Genomic DNA, 22,389 nt, shown 5'->3' on the forward strand with positions numbered 1-22,389 from the left:
TTTAAATCATCCTTATCTCTCCGAAACGTTTACATGCTAGTTCTAATATCGTAGTCGTACGTTTAGAATCCTAAACACATAAGGTTTCCAGATCCGGTCGGCAACAGACCATAGATCCGAACAAAATCGATTGTCTTGATTTGTTATTAATGGTTTGCTAAAATCTTTGCTGAAATCAGCAACATTTGCAAGTTCATGTTGATTTGCTGATAATTTTTGCTCAAAATCACTTTTCTGATTTGATGAATGTCAAGGAAAAGTCTAATTTTTGTTATGTTGATTTGCTTCCTACCCATGTATATGTTTACTTTCTTTGTTGAATTGGATGTCTAAAGTGTCTGATGGATCTTTACATGTGGTTGTAATTTAAGAAAGAAACAAGTTCTCCACTACAGTGTTCTATGAAATGCTTGAGAGAATATTAAAGTTTAATTTAATTGCATTTCATTTGGTCTTACCTGGCACATCTCTAGTAACAAATGCAAATGCTCAAATGGACAAATGGTCTTTGCGTGTGCCTGTGACGAAGCTATTGGTACATCTCTGTACTTTCTTCATAAAAATGTAAAAATATGAATTATTTATGCTTGTAATTAGAAGTATGCTGGTAAAAATGTGATGTATTTATGTTTTTGAAATCACAGTTGTATTTGTGGAGTAGGTACAGTGGCCAAAAGAATGTTGCTCCAAGTGTTAATCAAGCTTTTGTGAAAGAACTCTAAATCAAAAGCAATTTAAAGCAACTCAAAAAGACATTATTTAGCTAAAACAATGTAATTTTAATGTTAATTCATTTAATTTTTAAATAATACTTCATCCGTCCCAAATTATTGTCCACAGACAAAAAAACACACAGATTAAGAAAAACATTAATTACCACTAACTTTATACAATAAAATGACAGTTTTGTCCTTACTTTGCATTTAATGTTCCATTAACTGTTTAGTTGGTTAAGTAATAATTAGGGGTATTTTGGTAAAAATGTTATTTATTTTTAGAAGTGGACTATTATTTTGGGACAAACCAAAAATGAAAAATGGACTATAATTTTGGGACGGAGAAAATATTTAATAGTATTGAATGTTTTTATAAAAAACATAATGAATTTTATTTCAATGTTGTAAGATTGAAATCATTAAAAGTTTGGTGTTGAAAAACTATTTTAATTTTATAAAATTAGTTTATTTAAATTTCAGTTTATTGCAGCAGTCTACATATCTTAAAAAACAGTCTACTTAATGCAGCCGTTTCACCTCTTCTACTATAGATGGTTGCAGAGGTGATCTGCAGACTTCATAAGTTTTCACTTCGAAAAAACAAACAACAATCCATAGTTATAGAGGACCATTCATATAATTTAGTTTTTAGTAAATGCATTTAAAACCAAAATCAATTAGTAATTTTATTTTATTTTATTTTTTGTATTTGCATGATTGGATGAAATTTTTTCCCCATATGCCCTCCTTTATAATACACAACTCAATTCCTCTATTTAGAATCCAACACACAACTATATTTCCCAAAAAAAAAATAAATAAATAAAAATAAAATAAATAAATAAATAAAAGACATAAAGCAAACACGTTACATAAAGACCGTAGTATCATACGACCAGCCATGATTTTTTTTTTCTTTTTCATTTTTTTGCATACTTCTGACCAACAACAAATTTCACACGGAGAATATAATAATACACCAAAAATCACCTAAAACACTCACAAAAGAGCTTCTCAATTTCAAATTTACACTAAAAAAAATATTCAAATTCATTTTTCATATATGTTATAACAAAATGATATCATTCATCATAACAGAGCTGCCCCAAACGGGTTGGTCGTTGGCGGCTGATTGTTGTTGTTGACCGGAAACGGCCCAAACCCTGAATCAACAAAAGGGTTTGGTGGGGCCATCATTAGGTTCGGCTGTGGCGGCCCGTAGGTGGCAGCAGGCGGTTGGTATGGACCACCGAACGGGTTGGGTTGAGGTTGATGTTGAGGTGGAGCAGAATGAAACGGGTCACCTGATTCAAACGGATTGGGTGCGGGCGACCCGTATATTGGTTGCTGGGATGCTCTGTATGCACCTTCATCGTATAAGCTGTTGAGTGTCAGTGAATCCAATCCACCACCCTGCCAACACAGTTTTGGAAGTGCTCAGATTAGCATTGTAAATTTGTAATAGAAAAAAAAAAAAAAAAAAAAAAAGAAAGTAAAGTAGGATGCTATGATAAACAAATCAATGAAGGGTAAATTAGTAATTACCAGTTGGCGCTCTTGAAACGAAGAAATATCAGTGCTGGGAGTGGAGACCAATGCAAGTTCCCATCCAGTTGGATCAAAATCTTTGGGTTGAACACCACCAGATCCATTCGACACCCCATCTACAACCAAATAAATAAATAAATAATCATTTCTCATTAAACAAAAAAAAACATTAAGAAAAAAGACACATTACCAGTTGGAATAATGGCAAGAGCCAATGAATTGCTTTCCTCTATTGATGATGCATTTGGCGCATCGAAATTTAACCCCTAAACCAATTATAAACAACCGTGATTAATAAATATAATTAAATATTGATAAATTATTCAAAGCAAATTACCAGTAAATCATCAGGGTCCCGGCTGTTGAAAGTTGGTGGGGGAGGGAGAGGTGAAGGGGAAGGGGCAGAATCGTCATTTGACACATAGTCGTCTGTCGAGTCGGGAATAGCTTCGTCGATGGGTGAATTTGTATCCTCTTGAGGGTCGGTGTCTTCTTCTGGTTTATATGTCAGCATAAGCCTTTCTGGATATTCCTGAAAAGGGTAAAAGATTATGAGAAAATTATTAAAAAAAAAAAAAAGAGAGAAATTATTAGATTTGGGACTAAAAATGCAAACACACCAATGTTTCTGATGGCACGGAGACCATTCGTGGTGCTTCTCTTATGTATTCCTCCATTGTTGCAAGAAAGGATTGTGGAGGCTGTGAAAGTAACAAAATGGTAAATTACCAAAAATAACCCTACATGAACTTTGGAAATGATGGGTAAAAAAGTATATTTTTACCTCTCTAAGAACAGGGAACTGAAAATTTCTAGCAAGTTCCAATCCTTTGCAAACTTCATAGAAGTCAGAAAGGGTCCCGGCCTGCAGAAAATTCAATTTAAAATATACTCTAATACATTATTTTATTAAGATTGATAATTTTCAAATAAAATATATTTTCGAGTTATTTTTGGATAACAGAATTGTTATTTAATTAAGATTTGACCTGCTGACCGGCTCTTTTATATATATCCAATGCTTTAATGGCTTCATGTCTTGGCATCTCAAAAAACTGACATAAATAAATATCGATTAATGGTGTTATCAAAATAAAAAATCAAGTACATACTCAACATGTAACATATATAACAAAGAATCACCTTATCAATGAGATTGATAATTCCATCATTTACTGCACAATAAATTTTAAAGCTCTCTTTGAGTACCTAAAAAAACACACAATCATATAATCATAAGTTTTTAATAAACATATATCATTTCTAGATAATGAATACAAAAGGACAAATGTTATGCATACCAATGCAAGGGCATATTGTATGACATAATTCCCAACAGCTGCCCCTTCAGGCTGCACAAAAATTAAATTTTCATTCAAAGAAATTACAAAATGTTTTTTTATATAAATAAAAAAAAAAAGGTAACAAACCCTGCATCCCATAAGACGGTATAATAGTTGTTGTAATGAGGGCAATTGCTCCAATAATTGTTCACTATCCAAATCCCTAGTTCTGCTATAACCCTGCACATGACATGACAAGATCAGGTTGTAGTGTATTTGGTATGCATTTGATTGGGATTGAGACTCATGTCAGACAAAAATGATGTCATACCTTATTATCTTCACCTTGAGCAGGTCTAGGGATACGTTCGGCTTCAATGTCATATTTCAAGATTTTAAAGCATTCGAGTCGTTCTTCCAAGAAGAGTCCATATGTACGAACCCAAGCAGAACAATCCCAAGCTGTTGAAAAGTTGTGAACTTTGATTTAGAATCGATTTAAAGTATAGTATAATAAGCTATGAAAATGAAAGAAAGATAGAAGAAAAAAGAAACCAATAGGGCTTGAATCATCCTTGAAATTAGCTAACTGAAGAACACGCCCTCTTTGTTGGAAATTTAGAAGTTCTTCCCTGAATGTTGGATCACCTTCCCTTAGCGCCCTATGTATAACTATTAGCGTCTTCAATGCCACCTGATATGTGATTTGAAACAAGAAGAGTTTGCATAAACTATAAACCCCCAATTTGTATCCAACGATAACAATGAAAATCAGAAGGAAACATGAAAACCCTAATTCGTAGGTAACAATACCGTCCAATTGCGAGTCTTGGCTAATCGTCTTGCTAGGGCATGTAAACAATACTGTACATCTGCTCGAGGCCGAATCGCAGATGTAGCAGCCAAAACTTCTAGAAAAAACGAATACATTTAACAGTTAACATCTACCATTAATCAGTTATAGATGATGAAACTTGAAAGAGGAACTGACTTCTGATGTGTCTCTCTTTGGGTGGGCATTCGACATGATTTGTAGCTTTAACGATGGCAACATCCACATCCTAAATCACACATCAACACCAAAATCCTAAGTATAAGATAGAATTGAAGGGTAATCGGGAGAAGAAGTGGAGGAACTGACCTTGAAATCGCTATTGACGTGGGCTAATCCGACTTTGGTTTGATCTTTAAGAGCGCCGTAGGCTTTCCGCCAAGTCTGCATAGTAGCCATATCTCTAAATCGATTGATCGAAGAGGGGTTTTCCGATTAGATCGGCGAGTATCTCGATTGATCTGTAGTATGTTGTCTGTGTGTAATAGAGAGAGACACAGGTACAGTTGGTGATCAGAGGTTCCTTCTTTCTTGTTCCAAAGAATCTATGGAAAATCGGTTGTTACACCTTTCCTTTGTTTGATTAAAGAAAAGTATTATTTATTTTCTTTTATGTTCATGATTTCAACATTTGGTTGGTTTCTGGAGGCCCAAAACTGGTACACCGTCATCATACGACGGTCCCTTCTTTCTTGCTTTTTTTTAACAGCCAAGCTGCCTTAACATATGACTTGACCAAAATTTTTTATTATTTTTTCATAAAAATAATATGAATTTAACCTACATTTTTTTAAAATTTTGATGGCGTGGTTGTTTATATAATAGTATAACGTCTCAGATTGAGTATAAATATATATATATATATATATATATATATATATATATTAAAGCACATGGGAAGTTTCAACAGGAAACTTTTCATGTTTCTAATTTTAAAACTATTTTTTTTTAATTTTGCCATTAAAATTTCAACAGATTTTTCTTTTTTATAATTTTGCCCATTTATTTTACTTCTTTATATTTTTGTCACTAAACATTCATTTTTACTTCTTTAAAACCCTTTTTCTTTATTTTTTTATAATTTTACCACTTTATTTTTACTTTTTTATAATTTTGCCACTAAAGTTTCAACAAACTTTTCCTCTTTATAGTTTTGGTACTTTATTTTTACTAATTTTGCCACTAAAGTTTCAACAAACTTTTCATCTTTATAATTTTGACACTTTATTTTTACTTCTTTATATTTTTGCCACTAAACTTTCACTTGTGCAAAGCACGGACCTTTTCCTAGTTATTATTATTTTTTTATGGTTATTTATATGTTAGAATGTTATTAATATTTATTTTAAAAAAATTAATTGTTTAAAATTTTAAGATCTTCAACTAAGCCGAGTGATACGTAGTCCCCGGTCGGCATCAACAAAAGGCTAACAACTTTTATAGCATTTAATCAATATATTAATAAAGAAAAATAAACACGACACAAACTGTCTATTAATAAAATAAATTAATCAAAACTATCAAATCTTGCACTTACAATCCAATCCAATATAAATAAGTTGAAGCTTTAGGTAGAGTTTTTTCATAAAACTGAAAATTATTTTATCTTCATAATATTAGAATTTTTTCTATTTGTTTATTTATGGTATCCATTACTTTTGTCTATATCGTTTTATTGGTTTTCTATAAATTGTCAATTTCCAATCTGTTGAGAACTTGTATGGACCAACCAAATCATTGAAAAAAATTATGACAAAAGCTTTTTGTTAAGAAAATTTTAGTTTGAAAAAGCTACTCCACTAGCTTTTTCAATTTGTTTGAAAAAACTCTTAAAAACCTTATATTATATATGCTCTAGATAATTAAAATATACTTTAGGGATTTTTTTAATAATGATACTTAAACTAAATTTTAGTAATTAAAGTTAATATCATATCTTATTAAGAAATAAATAAGAAAGTATAATTTTGTGTTACATCCATGACTAGTTACACAATAATCAACCATAAATGGGAGGTTCAACGTCTACACCAACTCACCAAGTAGCCATGTGGAGGTTCAACATCCACACGAAAGAGATGTGTATAACGAATCTGAAGCATTTTAAGTGGCAAATATTTTTCATTCTGTCAAATTAGATTTTTATTAATCTTTAATTTTTTATTATGTTTTTTGATATTTATAGATAAGACAATCATATTTTTTTGAACCGGCGAGATATCTCCGCAAGCGTACCGGACTCTAGTAATGTGGATCCAGTAACGGACGAGCATACACACCTCGGCATTTCCTCTTATTCGCCACTCCAGGAAAAATCCCCCAAATGTATTCAGTCAAGAGTCGAACTGGTGACCTCATCCATTGAAGCCTATAACTCAGATGCATCACAACCAGCTAAGTTTGTGATCACATGCATAAGACAATCATATGAAAACCAAATTTGTTCATATATGTAACATAATAAATTTGACCTTGTAAAACTTTAATTTTGTCAAATATCATGTTTATAGAACGATATTGATTCACTATATATATATATATATATATATATATATATATATATATATATATATATATATATATATATATATATTAAAGCACATGGGAAGTTTCAACAGGAAACTTTCCATGTTTCTAATTTTAACACTATATTTTTATTTTTTCTTTATTTTGCCACTAAAGTTTCAACAAACTTTTCATTTTTATAATTTTGTCCCTTTATTTTTACTTCTTCATATTTTTGCCACTAAACATTCATTTTTACTTCTTTAAAACCATTTTTCTTTATTCTTTTATAATTTTACCACTTTATTTTTACTTTTTTATAACTTTGCTACTAAAGTTTCAACAAACTTTTCCTCTTTATAGTTTTGGTACTTTATTTTTACTAATTTTGCCATTAAAGTTTCAACAAACTTTTCATCTTTATAATTTTGGCACTTTATTTTTACTTCTTTATATTTTTACCACTAAACTTTCACTTGTGCAACGCACGGGCCTTTTCCTAGTTAAAATAAAAAGAGAACTTGATCTTTAAGCAAGGTAAATATCCCCTTTTTGTTCAATATAACTTTTTTTTTCATTTTTTTATTAATTTTCTTATTTCAAAATTTCACTTTTAAATTTATATGTGATCTCCATCAAAAATTGTAAAGATTGTCCCATTTTCTTAACAGCTTCTATATAGCTATCATTATTATTATTTCCTGTAAATACGCTTGCTTATATAATGATTATAATCCAAAAGAATCGGCTTGATTCAAATAATGTATCCATCCGATTAGATGTTAATGTACTTTTTTTTTTCTGTACAAGATTTACGTGACACTCGTTTGGACTCATTACAATAATTTTACAAATAATTGTCTTGGTTTTGATTTTTCGTATATGCATTCCTAGATATCAAACAAAATGAACTGTCCTACACGTTAACAGGATGACATAAAGCAAAGGTAAAAAATGTATAACTGGGGTTACTGTTGTTTCATGTGGCATCATCCAGACTTAGCTAAAATTGTCTATGGACTGAATTGAATATTGAAAATAAAATTCCATGTGACATTCCTTGAAATCGTGGAAAGTCTTTGAACCCAATGTCGAAAAGTATTAACTGGATTTTTAATAAGTAATCTGAAATTAAATTATTAAACAATTAATTAACAAATAGTTTTAAGTATGAACAACAAACAATCACCCATCACCCATGTAACTCACATAATAATTTAAAACGTCAAAAAGAACTAGAAAACATCACTTTGTGATTAGTTTAAACTACATCTATTTTTAGTACCTTTAAACTTCAATTCTAAAGGAAAATACTATAGAAAAGATAAATAAAAAGATGCCTCATTCTCTCTTTTTATTAATCCGATACACACTCTATATGTCAGTCACCTTAGATGAACTGCTGGATGTTTAACATTTCAGATAACTTGTTCCAATCCAACGACTCCAATGTATTTGAAGGAAGGAATGTGGCCCCCACACCAACCGCAACAACGAGGAACACGGTAGCTTTCACGCACCCCCACCCGCGTGATAGCCTCCCCAATAACACCTTACAATACTTATCTGCTTCCTTGTATAGTGCTTGATCACTGGATTTCTCCCCCTCTTTCATCCCCTTTTCGTTCTAGAGATAAATATATAAAGGAACTAAATGATTAATATGTTTGTATTTTAATAAAAGAAACTGAAATTTTTAAAAATTATGATACCTTGGTTTTAAAACTTCTAAGAGTTTGAGTGAGGGCCTCAAGAGATGGCTTGTTTAGAGATAACTCCTTCCATTGCTCATTGAGCCTTTTTAAAACAACAATGCTTGCTTCTAGATTATCCAAATACACCTTTTCCTGTTGATATTTGATATTGATTTATATAATTTCATATAAAAATGTAATTACTAAATTGTTTGATCAAAATTAGAACTCACCCATTGCTTGCAACAATCGGGATTTTGAGTTAAGCACCAGATAAAAATACTAGAAGCTTCACGGGATAGCTCAGGGATGCCTGTAAAAAAAAACAATATCAAGGAATTAGAATTTTGGGTTATCTTGGAAGTTTGATGGAATGGAATGCTCAATTCCATTCCCTCTTTGATTACTGAAAACCAAACACTACTTTACCTTCTCCAGAAGCTTTCAAAGAAACCGTCAATATCTGTTGAGAAACTTGTTTCATGGCTTTGCTTCCATGGGAACCAGCAAGAGCCACCTTCTTCAATGTAGGATACACAGCTTCAAATCTTTCAGTTGCCTACACAACAAAACCATCAATTAAAACCTCAAAAATACTCATTATAGAATGATGATGTCAGCAAAGAATTCCGATGATGTCAGCACACCTTAACACGAGCTGAAGATGAAGGAAAGGTGACTCTCAAAAGAAGGTCAAGTGCTGATGGTGGTATTAAACGCTCCCCTTTCCTCACAGCACCATTTACTAAAATGGTCATGGCCTTTGGAGCAGATAGAATCCTAATAACATAATATGAAAAATTATTTCATGAGTTTGAAAGTGTCAAGAAAGAAATAAAGGGTGAAAAAAGTTGAATTTAAACCTTTCCACCAACTGCAAAATTAGATCCCTGGTTTGTGGATTGGACCCTGACTTTGTCCCAACTATAGGTAATATTAAATGTGACCATAAGTATAACCCAACAGCTAGGTCCCCTTGTGATGCCTGCATATTAAAAGTTAAAACAATTAAATTACATTATTGGTAATAGTTCATGGTGATTTATTATGGAACAAGAAATAGATATGGAGTTATTTACTTACTTGAACTACCATCCAGACAATAATGGGGAGCTTGTCTTGTCCAAGATACTTTGGGGTTTCGTTTAGAGAGGGCAAAACGGTAATTAGCGTATCGGGTTTCCTTCGTAACACCATTGCTAATACTACAAACAGACCCACCTGAGATTTTGAGGGTGTTTTTTGGGCAACTTTCTTGGATCCCTTTGAGCCACCTTGTTGAATTGCAAAGTCAGCAAGAATGCTGTCTAAGGACCAAAGGAGAAAAGAACTAAGGGCTTCCATGGATAGTTTGTTGATCCAATCAACTGAGGTTTTGTAAACAGCCTCAGGAATATGTGACACAGGATTCTGCACTTGAGAGGAAGTGGATTAGAAGCTTTGTGTGTGTGGAAAACAGTAAAAGTCTATATTTTGATACAAAAGGCACTGAATCATACACAAACAGTTTGAACTATTCAGATTTCAAAGTCTTTATACCATGATATCATGTTAATTAGTAGAGAACACACTCACAGGGACTAAAATTTGGCAGCATAAGTTCGAATCCTTTTGAATTACATTATATGAACAGTCTAAGAGGAGAACTTACATCTGCAACCTTTGCAACAGGAGATTCTCTCAATAACTTCACCCAGGGAAATTGTGAAGCAGTCACGCTAGAAAATGCACGTCCAAAATAGTCGGCAAACCTCATCAACTGTATATCTTGTTGTGCCTCGAATGAAGTCTATGAACACATACACAGAAGTTATAAATATTAGTTTCCTATATTTCAACTAATAATCAAATTGTGTGAGAATGAAGTTGTGTATGTAATCCACAACCATATTGACAATAATTTTTATCCTAGAACTATACTAAACTTTGATAAACTACACAGTAAAAAGCTGAATCTAAACAAAAAACTACAGAGAAATGTCACAATTGCATATCTTCCCGTTCCGATCGAAGCCTATACAATACGCAAATCAGTTGAATTTTAACTGGTAATGAGAGAAACCTCAATCAAAACATTGAATTGTAGAAAATAAACATATAAAATTCACTCACCGTCACCTCCAACAGAAAACTAGCCAGGTCGTCGACATCGATCTTCTCCGCCGCTTCCGCAATTGTGACCTTAGGTTTCTTTACTTTCTTCGGTTTCTTCTTCTTCTCCGCAACATCATCATTCCCAGCCACACCATTGGCAACAACCTCTTCATCGCTGTCCTCATAATCGGAGTAGTTCTTCTTCCTTGACGATTTAACCGGAGGAGGAGCAGGATCATAAATCGACAATCTCTGTGCTTCTATAACCTTCCTACGCTCCTCCGATTTCTTCTCAATAGCAGTGAACACATTATCATTACCGGCGACAACAGATCCGTTTGGAAGCGCCTTCGGTTGAGGCACCTGCTGCTTAGGCTGATTCTTCCTGTTCTTCTTAGCGTAAGTAACCTTCTGCCATCCGTGATTGTTGTTGTTGTCTTCAGAAATATTGTTGGATTCGAACTCCATTTCTGGAATTGGATTAGAGAAGAAGATAGGGATAGATTCGGAGAAAGGGAGAGACGATCAGAGCGCAGAGATCGGGATCTTGATGCGGAAACACGATATGGGCAACGCTCTGTGGGTGAGTTGTGTTGAGTAGGAGACTCCAAGTCTGACTAACAAAGGGTGTTGACCATGGCTCTAGCAGACATGTCGAATCACAATTGGGCCGACTGGTTTTTATTTATTTTGGGTAAAAAAATTTACGGTTTTTTTACAGATGATATGTTGATTTTTGTAACGGCTTTTGTAATTTTGTAATTGTTTTGGTCCTTCAAAAAAAAAATTAATTACGCTTTCATTCCTTGTGCCGTTTAACTTAATGGTTATGCCGTTAACCGTAGAGAAACAAGGAAATGACGGTCATTACGGATTTATGGTTATGGTTATATAAACATAACACCCCGTTCCCGAGTTGAACTTAGCGAGAGAAAGGAAAGGAAATGGGTAGAAATGAGAACAAAATAAAAGAAATTGGTGTTTCCGAGTTTCATTAAAGGAAGGAAGTGGAAGGAAGTTGAGAGAAATGGGAGGATCACTTTCCCTCCTAACTTTCCTTCCGATTTGAAAGGATTTGGAAAGAAAGAACATAATGATTCATTTTCCTTTCACTTCTCTCCAACTCGGGAACACAAAAAAAAATTATTTTCCTTTCATTTCTCTTTTTTTCTCTCATGACTTTCTTTTCTCTTCTCTTCTTTTCTTTTGTTAAACTCGGGAACGAGGCGTAAACATAATATTATATAGACAAAATTGCAAAAATGGTCTCCCACATGAGGGTATATTTGTCTTTTCACTTCTAAGGGACCATTTTTGCAATTGAAAAAAATATATCCCCATTTTTTTAAAAAAAAATTAATACCTATTTATTTATTTTAATAATTAAAAAATAAAAGATCTTTCTCCCTCTCTCTCTCTCTCTCTCACACACACACAGAGAGCACCTTCAAATTGGGGCAACTGTTCCTTCAAAGATCTTGCAAACCCCAATCCTCAAAAACTCAAATTCCAGTTTTAATCCAAATGGATTATCATCAGTCAATCAAGACTCAACAAAAGTCTGCCTACCAATCTGATCCATTAACCTCTGGTTTCCCAGTCTTAGCCATTGCAGCACTCTGCATCGTAGCAACAACTTTCTTGCTCGTTTCCTACTACTTTTTCGTCACCAGAGGCTGCTTCAACTGGCAACAAGTGAACCCATTAAGACGCTTTTCCATGTCCCGGGAACGATCCACACCCGACCCATTATCATCTCCATACTCGACTCCTCCATGAAGCATCAGAATAGCAATAAATGTCGTATTACCCCCAATTTTTCTTCTAAATCCGTTAAACCTAAAATTGAAATCCATCACACCTACCTTGAAACCCATGAAATTTCAACATCTAGGTCTTCCCATGTCTGTAGTGGAGGACTACTCTCGAATGCTTAAGGAGGTTGTATAGTACAGGTATTTGATTCTTTACACAATACATAATTCGTTCTTGTGCTATGTCACATCACATGTTCGTATCTCATCTCTTTTGACAATTGAGGGTAGGTGTAGGGTTTCAATGTGCTTTGTTACCTAGAAATTTATGGATCATTAGTTATCGCACAATAAGATTGGTCATCAATGTTGATTCATATAGAGAGAACTTATGATTTCACGAATCAGAGGCTTAAGAAACGGTACAAGGGCATGAACATGCCTGATGAAACGTTATAGTGTTTGGATTATCATCAGTTCCCCTGCCCTCATACACAACAAATCATACCATTCTTATAATAGGGACAGATCTAAATCAAGCAACAATTTTTCATTTCATTGAGAGAACCTTCCAATTTCATCTAACTGTTACGCAAATAATGAGAAAAAAACGACGAGTTCAACAATTTTTTCTAGGTATTTTTTTGTTCTCAGTGTTTTTTTTTTCATCTGAGACTGAATTAATTCCCAGGAAGAAGAATATGAGAATGTGTAGGTTGGAATTAAGAGAGAGAGAGAGAGAGAGAGAGAGAGAGAGAGAGATCTTTTATTTTTTAATTATTAAAATAAACAAATAGGTATTAATTTCTTTTTTTAGAATGGGGATATATTTTTTTTCAATTGCAAAAATGGTCCCTTAGAAGTGAAAAGACAAATATACCCTCATGTGGGAGGCACATGAGGGGGTTAACAACAACTTAACGAAAGTTATTTCCACATACAAACCACTCCAAAAAGACCATGAATCCAAAAAACTCGGGGTTTTGACTAAAACCCCAAATAATTGCATACCACAAGGACCATTTTTGCAATTTTGTCTATTATATATATATTTGGGGCGTGTTTATAAAAAGACAAAAATAATTAATAATAACAGATGTAGTATCAAAACTTGGTTTTTAAAAAATTATGTTTGATCAGGTTTTTAAATTTTTTATACACACTAAATTTCTGATTATGTAAAAGAAACTAAATTAGTAAAAATAAATTAAAAGTTGCACAAAAAAGTTGGTAAAAAGTATTAGGTTTTGAAAACATAAGAAAACAAAGTTTTTTCTATGAAAGATATTTGGGTTTATGTCACAAAATCCCTTAAGTTTGCAGCAAATTGTCGGTTTTACCTAAAGTTGTTTTTTAGGTGCGTTAATGCCTCACATATGCACACTTTTGTTCATATTTGCAATTTATCCGGTTTCCATGTAAGTTCATGCTTAGGTGTCGGTTTTCCCCATGAGACTGACGCCACATTAGCAAGTTTTGTTCGCATCTGCAAAATGAAAGGGCTAAGGAAGAAAAAGGAGAGCAGAGATTCGAACCTACAACCTCAAGATCTTTATGGCTGCTGACTTACCACCAACACACACAAATTTGTTAATGTATTTATCAAAAATTATATTTAATATATAAACTGTAATCTTTTATTATTATTATTATTATTATTATTATTATTATTAGGGAAAATGACATAAATGCCCTACAAACTTTCTAGGGTTTACCCATTTAGTCCCTAAAGTTTTTGTCGGGCTTTATGGGTCCCTAAACTAGGATATGACATGCTCTTTTAGTCCCTGTCAACCTGTAATACCCGGTTCAATAATCTTTTAGACCAAAAAAACTCACATTGTGCCCCTATAAAGCCAAAAAAATAAGTTCGGGAATCAATTCGTAACAAATAATGATTTAAGTGATAGTTATGTTATAAAAATGTAAATATTGGATAACTTTACGACGCATCCCTCACTTTTATGACTTTTTAACTTAAAAACATAGTAAATGATCATATGTGTAAGGACACATCTCTTAAGATCCGGATAGAACAAGCACTAGAACAGCCTCTATGGAAAAGGTTGCCAAGGCTTGAGGCATTGCGTTACATACCCATCTATCAGAAACAAGCTTCCCATAATGAGGCCTTACTACAGTTTCCATGTTGGATTTCAATTTACTTCAATCCTTGCACAAAAAGGAGCTCAGCCAAATCAGCAAGTACGTAACCTAACAACTTCTATATTTTTCTAATGTAAATGGATAGAGAACGAGTGAAACCTTGGTAATAATATTGGCTAGACCAATCATATTGATTAGATCATAGGGTAAGTACTTAATCAATCACTCCAATTAACTAGTGTCCTTAATTTGTTAATCTACTCATTTAATTCTTCTCATGGCGGGCCATGCACCTTCATTTGTCTAAATAGATGGTGGAAGAATTTGGATTTAGAAAACAGGCTACCTTATGTTCGCGACAAATTGGTAGAAGGCTACTTTTGGATTTTGGCAGTCTATTTTGAGCCTCGATATTCTGATGCTAGAATTTTTCTAATGAAAACATGCAATCTTGCTATCATATTTGATGGCACGTATGATAACTATGGTACATACGAAGAGCTTGAGATGTTCACCCAAGTTGTTCAAAGGTATGTGGTATGCATTAATTACTTATAATAGCCAACGATACGTACAATAGTTCCCATAATTCTTTAAATTAAACAACATTTTGACCATTTTAATTAATGTAAATAGATGGTCGGCAAGCTGCAACGATACACTTCCTGAGTACATGAAATTCATATATCAAGAACTTTTGGACGTTTACAAAGGAGCAGAGGAAGTACCAGAACCGAAAGGAAAAGCATATCATATTTACCATACCATAGATATAGTATGTAATATAAATATTAATTATTTACTATTACTATTAAATTATACTTCTATATCTCCTTGTATACAAATTTAAGTGATAATGAAAATAATAATCTAATTATCAAGTGTTTCACTCATTTGTCAACCAGGTAAAAAAGTGCACTCGAAATCTCCTAACTGAAACAACATTTTGACCATTTGATCCCCAGACTTTTTTTTTGGCTTTATAGGGGCACAAGTGAGTTTTTTTGGTCAAAAATGTCACTGAACCGGCTATTACAGGTTGACAGGGTCGAAAAGAGCAGGTCATATCCTAGTTTAGGGACCCATAAATCCCGACAAAAACTTTAAGGACTAAATGGGTAAACCCTAGAAAGTTTGTAGGGCATTTATGTCATTTTCCCTTATTATTATTATTATTATTATTATTATTATTATTATTATTATTATTATTATGTTCATGAAATATCCCAAAAATACAGACCAAAACTTTCGTTTTTAATTATTAATAAAACCATTATTATCCAAAACACATGGCATAATATCGCAAACATCATATCAATGTATATCAAAATATCATAGTATAAACATCCCAGGATGAACAAATGGTGTGTGCACTGCAATCATCCCGAGCCCTTCCCCTTGCTACCGGAAGTACCTGAAACCAAAACTGAAAACTGTAAGCACGAAGCTTAGCGAGTCTCCCCAAACTACCACATACCATACACATAACATGCAACTAGGTGATACGGGCCCCGCCCACTCTCATGGAGATTCAGGCCCCCGCCCACACTCTGTGTCTAGGAGATTCAGGCCCCGCCCACACTCCGTTGTCTAGGAGATTCGGGCCCCGCCCACACTCCGCTGTCTAGGAGATTCGGGCCCCGCCCACACTCCGCTGTCTAGGAGATTCGGGCCCCGCCCACACTCCGCTATCTAACATGCATACAAGTATCACACAGACAACAAGTATATCTATTCCTATCAAGCAGTCACATATCTATACTCAAATAATGCTTACGAGATTCGGGCCCCGCCCATACTCGGCTACTATGAGATTTGGGCCCCGCCCACACTCAGCTACTAACGTATCATATATACGGGCCGACCTTGGTGCCGTAGACCCATTCCTACTGAAGGAAACTCACCTCGTATGCTAGCTGTGAAATCTTGTGTGAGGAATCTCTTACTGCTGCTCTGAAGACTCCCCGACTATCAATTTCATAATAACACTTAATCAAAATCTAATAATCCTTCTTAGGGTAAAATGACCATTTTACCCCTGGTCAAAGTCAATGCTTGGGTCAAAGTCAACCTTCTGGTTGACCCAACTAGTCGAGTTGCTCCATTAACTCGTCGAGTCCTAGATCCTGCAAATCGTGATCTAACTCGTCGAGTCTCCCCCTGACTCATCGAGTTCCCAGGCTACTCACAGTCGCAATCTACCGATTAAACTCGTCGAGTCCCTTCACCGACTCGTCGAGTTCTACCTTAATCTAAAACGGGACAAACCAACTCAACTCGTCGAGTCCCTCTATGGACTCGCCGAGTTCCTCTGTCTGATTGAGCCATCTTAAAGGATTAAGCTCATACCCTTTAGATTTAAACTCCATACTTCACCTACACACTGGGAATACACTTTTAAGGTCCAACTTTACCCGTTTTTAGTCCTTCTTAATGGGTTTAGCTCAAACCCTAACTCTCTAGAACATAGATCTTGGTCCACAAGCCATAATACTCTAAACCAAAGCACACTATAATATATCTAGGCCTTGGACATCAGTTGGACACGTAAAGTTCCAAGCTTTCCTTCCATGCATGGCCTTTTTGGGCCAAAAAGACCATGATAATGCTTTTAAGCTTGCATGGGGCTTCCATGGTCAGAAAGTTTTCTCCTTTATGCCATGGAATCCCTTCTAGATCCCAGATCTAGAATGTAAGTCACTTGGGACGTCCAAATCCCAAAGGCCAAGGTTCTTGAACTAAAACCCTCATAAAATGGAAGTAAGTAGATCTAGTGAATGAATGATCAAGTTAGAGACTTGATTACCAGAAAGTGATGAGGATAGAAGGAAATCCCTGGATCTATGTTAGGCGTGTCAAACCCAACAAATAAAGGGGTACGATATACTCCAAAAGAATCCCGCTATATTGCACTAAAAGGTAGTACAAGGCAAGTAGGGTCGATCCACAGAGACACGGGATAATTAGTCTATACCTCTTTGCGCAAGGTACTATGGTCACCAACAGTAAAGAGGGAGGGGGGTTAGAATGTAATGATTAAAACAAACATTTAAAAACACAAGTAATCAGCTAAATGAGTGAATTAAACTCAGAATTTGTAAGGACTCCAACTCTATGTATGACAACTTAGCAATGCGATTCCAAGATAAAATGATGTTTGCTCAATTCTATCTAAGTTGGTACTTGAAAGTGTTAACAAGCTCTAACACTTCTCATTCACCACATTAATTAACCAAAACAAGCTCTTTGATTAACCCTAACCCTACTAACCTAATCTAAACAAGATCTTAAAATTAGATTAAAAGATTGCATTAAGCTTTATGTGAATGTTCCCAACAACACCCAATACTCCTCACAAGCTCGGGAGTGTAAAAGTTTGTGAAATGATTTACACTAAATTCATTCAATGGGAATCAATTTAATGCTTGTTACTTAGTCCAATTCACAAAACAATTACGGATTTTGCAAAATGAATAACTTGAATGACCTAACCCTAATTCAAATGGCCAATAAGAATCACAATTAGAATCAAACATTCAATTGAAGCAAAATCAATTTCACTAGATAGAAATTAAAAGCAAACATCAAGTCATATGATTGAAATCACAACCAAGAAGTCAAAACATGAAGTTGGAGAAACTAGGGTTCTAGCCACACATGGCTATAACAAAATCACAAGTTGTAAAGATGGGAATGATGTGCAATTACAACTTACAATTAAGGGAAATAATGTTTCCAAATGATAACCGATTAAATCCTTGCAAAAACCTTCGAAATCCTCTCACCAATAGTGCTCTGATATGATGTGTGTATGTAAAAATGACCCTAACCCCGTAATATGAAAGATAGGAAAAACTGTCAAAAGGCGGTTTTTGGGTCGAACACGGCCCGTGTCAAAATAGGCTAAACTAACACGGGTCGTGTTCAACAGCCAACACGACCCGTGTTGATTTGCACTAAACTGACACGGCCCGTGTTCAGCATGGTCAACAACTTCTTCTTAGTCAAACACGCCCCGTACCCACTTTTTAGTGTAAATCCAACACGGCCCGTGTACTCCTCTGACTCCGAATCCAAACTTGATTTTTCCAACTTTTCCGTTCTTCGCCCGATCATCCCGAAATCTTCACCAATGCTTCCCGACACTTCCCAAAGCGCGTTCTAACCTCCAGTTTACCTGAAAAGAACATGAAAGCGTGCATATAAGGTTGTTCTAGAGACTAGCATGAATTGGATGAAATGCACGAAAAATGAATAACAACTATGCTAAATAGATGCATAAATGGGACTAAAAGGTGTGCAAAAAGGTGCACAAAATGCACCTAACAAATCTCCCCAAGCTTAGAACTTTCTTGTCCTCAAGAAAGAACAATAACCATCTAGACCGCAGAAAATAAAATAAAAGAAAAGAAACAAAAATCAAAATCAAAATCTTTTGAGACTTAATGCAAAAATCAAAACAATCATGAAAAAGATTCAACCCAATTAACCTCGTTTTTGTAGCATAGTTGAGAATGTATTTGTTGTGCCTTGAGTCAACTTGGCATTTGTCTCAAAATATTATATGACAATAGAAATAAGACTTTGGCAACTCCCTAACGCAACTCAACAGAATCATAGATCACAACACTTGTTCCCTTTCAATAGCATCAAGTCAATTCATGGAACAAATTATGGTCTTACTCTTCTGAAAATGTATGTGACAAAAATATGCTCAATCATATTTGTTTTACAAAATGTAACAATAACCGATTCCAGCTATTTGTTGATTAACAACAATCTTTTTCTAAAAACTTTTTTCTAAGAATTCCCTAAAATTTACCCAGGTTGGTTACAAATTTCAAACAACTTACACTAGTCAAAGTAATTAATAGTCAGTCCCAATGTCATAAGTTCAAGTCCAAGTCCAAGAGAATCTTTTGGCAGCCAAACATTTTTCCTAAATATATTATTCAATTAAACGATAAAAATAAATATATACAAACTATCTAACTATGTTTTCCTACAAATAAAGCTCATGGCTTTCTTTGAAATTCATGTAGCGGGCTTCCAACCAACACATCCAGACCAGATGACCTTAGTGTGCTAGATTTAGAAAGATCCATTGGGTTTACTTGCCCAAACCTCAAAGGCCACAGATTAGCTTTATTCGAATATATATATATATATATATATATATATATATATATATATATATATATATATATATATATGTTATTATTAAGTTCATGACTTTCTATGGAACCCGTGTAGCGAACTTTCAACCCAATCAGTCCCAAACAATTCAGCTTTAGGCGATTAGATGTAGAACACCCCTCAGAGTTTACTTATTCGAGTCCCAAAGGTCACAGATTAACTTAATACTTATTATTATTATTATTATTATTATTATTATTATTATTATTATTATTATTATTAGGGTAAATTACACCAATCGTCCCTCGATCAGGTGCCGAAAAGCATGTTTAGTCCCTATTTTCAAAAATTAACTCGGTCCGTCCCTAGGTTTGATTTTTCTTGCACGCTTAGTCCCTATTAACATGAAATGACTGTTTTACCCTTAATAATTTCTTTTTGCTTTTTGTTTTATATCTTTAACAGTTTTAAATTAATAAAAAAATAAACCAAAAGTCCCCACACCCCAACCCACCCCTCCCTTCCCACTTCCATTTTCCTTCTACATTGCCTGGAAACCAGAACCACCGTCTACCACCACCGACTAACACTGGAAACCACAATCCACCACCACCGAAACCCAACAAATAGTATCGCTTCTCTCCCTCCCTCTCTTTGTCTCTCACAGAGCTCTCTAGTTTTCTCTATTTCATATCCTCTCTCGAAACTATATCACCTCCCTCTCTTCCCTATCCTCTTTCTCAAATCCGGCACCACCACCTCTTGAAACTTGTAATCAAAATCAAACCCCCAAAGTGAAAATCAGACATGAATATGACAGTAGAGCTCGATCTAAAACCTGTGGTGGTTGTTCGGAAACCTAGTAGCGACGATCTTAGATTTGAGACCCTAGGCGGCAGTGGCTTTCACTATCAGCCAGACGGAGTAGTTCCCGACGATTTCTTTCACGATCCACACCATTTGATGATGTAGTTAATGATCTTAAACTGTTGATTCGAAACCCTTGACAATTTGAAATCCACCTTACAGAGATCTTAGATGTAGTGGTTCTGAAACCCTAAGCAACGTCGATGGCGGCACAGATTTGACGAAGCGTTAGCCGATGGAAAATGTGCTTGACCTACCCGGTTCCCTTTATCAGAAAGATCTTTTCCGCCCCTTTATGGTTCGTTCATCTTCTATGTCGTCGCCACCTGTAAACCCCCTCAATCGCCAGAAAGATCTCGATCGATCTCTGTTTTTTGTCTATGCATTTCGTTTTTTTTGTGTGTTTCATGTTAAGATCGGAGAGAGAGAGAGAGAGAGAGGTTGGGTTATGGTTCGTCGATGGTGGTAAGCGGTGGTCTGATGACTATCTTCTCCGGCGAGATAGTGTCTTCTCCGGTGGTAGCTTAGGGAAAAAAGGGTTTAAAGGGTAGGGGGTTAAGATAAGGTGGGTAGGGTGGGTTTTTTATTTTATTTTGTATTTTATAAATAATTATAAGAAGGAAAAAATAATTCAAAATAATAATAATAAGGGCATAAAAGTCATTTCATGTCTCACAAAGGATGAAACATGCAAATTTAAACTAACGAGGGATGACATGTGCAACTTTCAACCAATCGAGGGACGGTCCGAGTTAATTTTTGAAAATAGGGACTAAACATGCTTTTCGGCACCTGATCGAGGGACGATTGGTGTAATTTACCCTTATTATTATTATTATTATTATTATTATTATTATTATTATTATTATTTGCTAGGCTTATTTCTTTATATTTCTGTCATTGACTTTTCTATTATGGGGACATCTCACGGTCTATTACCGTGAGGGACTTCTAAGATATTTTTCGGGGGACTGAAGTCAACATGCAAAGACCCGTAAGTATAGTTGGAAACTATGTCCCCAAGCAGGGTATATAAAAGGGAATTAGTAGAAAGGACTTTTTAGAGCGCTGGAAGGTTCGGGACACTGAAATTTTATATTCTTTTTATGTTTTCTTGAATTTAGCATTTTGGGACCAATTGAGCACTTACTACTCATAAGACCGATCACGTGTCCCAAATATTGACTCATACCTGTCGTTATGCTCCGGTGTTGACAACCTTTTCATTTTCTGTTTTACACAAGTGGCTTCGGGAGGTGTGTCCGTGTGTGATTAGCTTGCTTTGAGATTTTCAATAAAAAGAGCAAGTCTAATCTCAAGGCATACGACTCACTTACCAGCTTAACTGTTTTGAGAAGATTCGGTTGCTTGGGATTGGATCAAAATAAACATAGAATAAAGTATTTTTGAATTTTTTTTTGAAAATGCATGAATGAACCTAGTGTACAACTCTACCCCTCCCCAAGCTTAAAGATAAGCATCGTCCCCGATGCTTGGAGAGGGCGGAACAACCTATTGCGAAGGAGGAGACGGGTGGTGCCCGGTTGGGTAAGAGTCCAAACAATCACAAGTGCACACAAATTGAATTTTTAAGCAAAATATGGACGATTAAAGATATGGAAAGAATTTACCGAATCGTTCATGGAGCCTTGCAGTTGGTGGTGAGAACCTCCTCTTCAACCTCCCCAAGCTTGCCTACATGAAGTATCAAACCCAAAAGCACAAAACAAATTGGGAAAGTTTCGGACCTAGGGGTTCTTGGAAGAGAGAAATTGTTTTGGGGGTGAGTTATGAGTGAATGGGGTGATAAAAACCGATTTTTAGACTTAAAACACATTTGTTCTGCATCGCGAA

At 34.8% G+C, this 22,389-nt stretch overlaps 2 protein-coding genes across 2 annotated transcripts; both read right to left on the minus strand.

The window, feature by feature from the left end:
- Positions 1–1,584: 1,584 nt before the first annotated feature.
- Positions 1,585–5,071, minus strand: LOC145103728 (putative clathrin assembly protein At2g01600). Its single transcript, XM_079041004.1, has 15 exons — positions 4,689–5,071; positions 4,539–4,608; positions 4,361–4,458; positions 4,103–4,241; positions 3,879–4,009; positions 3,695–3,787; positions 3,566–3,616; positions 3,408–3,473; positions 3,254–3,319; positions 3,049–3,129; positions 2,885–2,965; positions 2,602–2,796; positions 2,455–2,530; positions 2,262–2,380; positions 1,585–2,129 (listed from the first exon to the last, which is right to left on the minus strand). Exons 1-15 carry the CDS (start codon positions 4,776–4,778, stop codon positions 1,806–1,808), a joined length of 1,680 nt encoding a protein of 559 aa, XP_078897130.1. The 5' UTR covers positions 4,779–5,071; the 3' UTR covers positions 1,585–1,805.
- Positions 5,072–8,097: 3,026 nt separating this feature from the next.
- On the minus strand, positions 8,098–11,305 carry LOC145103729 (uncharacterized). Its single transcript, XM_079041005.1, has 9 exons — positions 10,691–11,305; positions 10,230–10,367; positions 9,662–9,988; positions 9,442–9,563; positions 9,226–9,358; positions 9,008–9,137; positions 8,812–8,891; positions 8,597–8,731; positions 8,098–8,511 (listed from the first exon to the last, which is right to left on the minus strand). Exons 1-9 carry the CDS (start codon positions 11,138–11,140, stop codon positions 8,275–8,277), a joined length of 1,752 nt encoding a protein of 583 aa, XP_078897131.1. The 5' UTR covers positions 11,141–11,305; the 3' UTR covers positions 8,098–8,274.
- Positions 11,306–22,389: the final 11,084 nt, after the last annotated feature.

The sequence above is a fragment of the Lactuca virosa genome, chromosome 4 (assembly GCF_052849685.1).
Source record: "Lactuca virosa cultivar CGN04683 chromosome 4, Lactuca_virosa_CGN04683_v6, whole genome shotgun sequence".
Lineage (NCBI taxonomy): Eukaryota > Viridiplantae > Streptophyta > Magnoliopsida > Asterales > Asteraceae > Lactuca > Lactuca virosa.

Coding starts and splice junctions, on each gene's coding strand:
- LOC145103729 (XM_079041005.1), bottom strand. CDS start 11,140: ATGGAGTTCGAATCCAACAATATTTCTGAAGACAACAACAACAATCAC. Junction 9,989..10,229: donor CTGTTGCAAAGGTTGCAGAT/GTAAGTTCTCCT, acceptor TCTCAAGTGCAG/AATCCTGTGTCACATATTCC. Junction 8,892..9,007: donor TTTGAAAGCTTCTGGAGAAG/GTAAAGTAGTGT, acceptor TTTTTTTTACAG/GCATCCCTGAGCTATCCCGT.
- LOC145103728 (XM_079041004.1), bottom strand. CDS start 4,778: ATGGCTACTATGCAGACTTGGCGGAAAGCCTACGGCGCTCTTAAAGAT. Junction 2,966..3,048: donor AGTTCCCTGTTCTTAGAGAG/GTAAAAATATAC, acceptor TTACTTTCACAG/CCTCCACAATCCTTTCTTGC. Junction 2,531..2,601: donor GGGACCCTGATGATTTACTG/GTAATTTGCTTT, acceptor TAATTGGTTTAG/GGGTTAAATTTCGATGCGCC.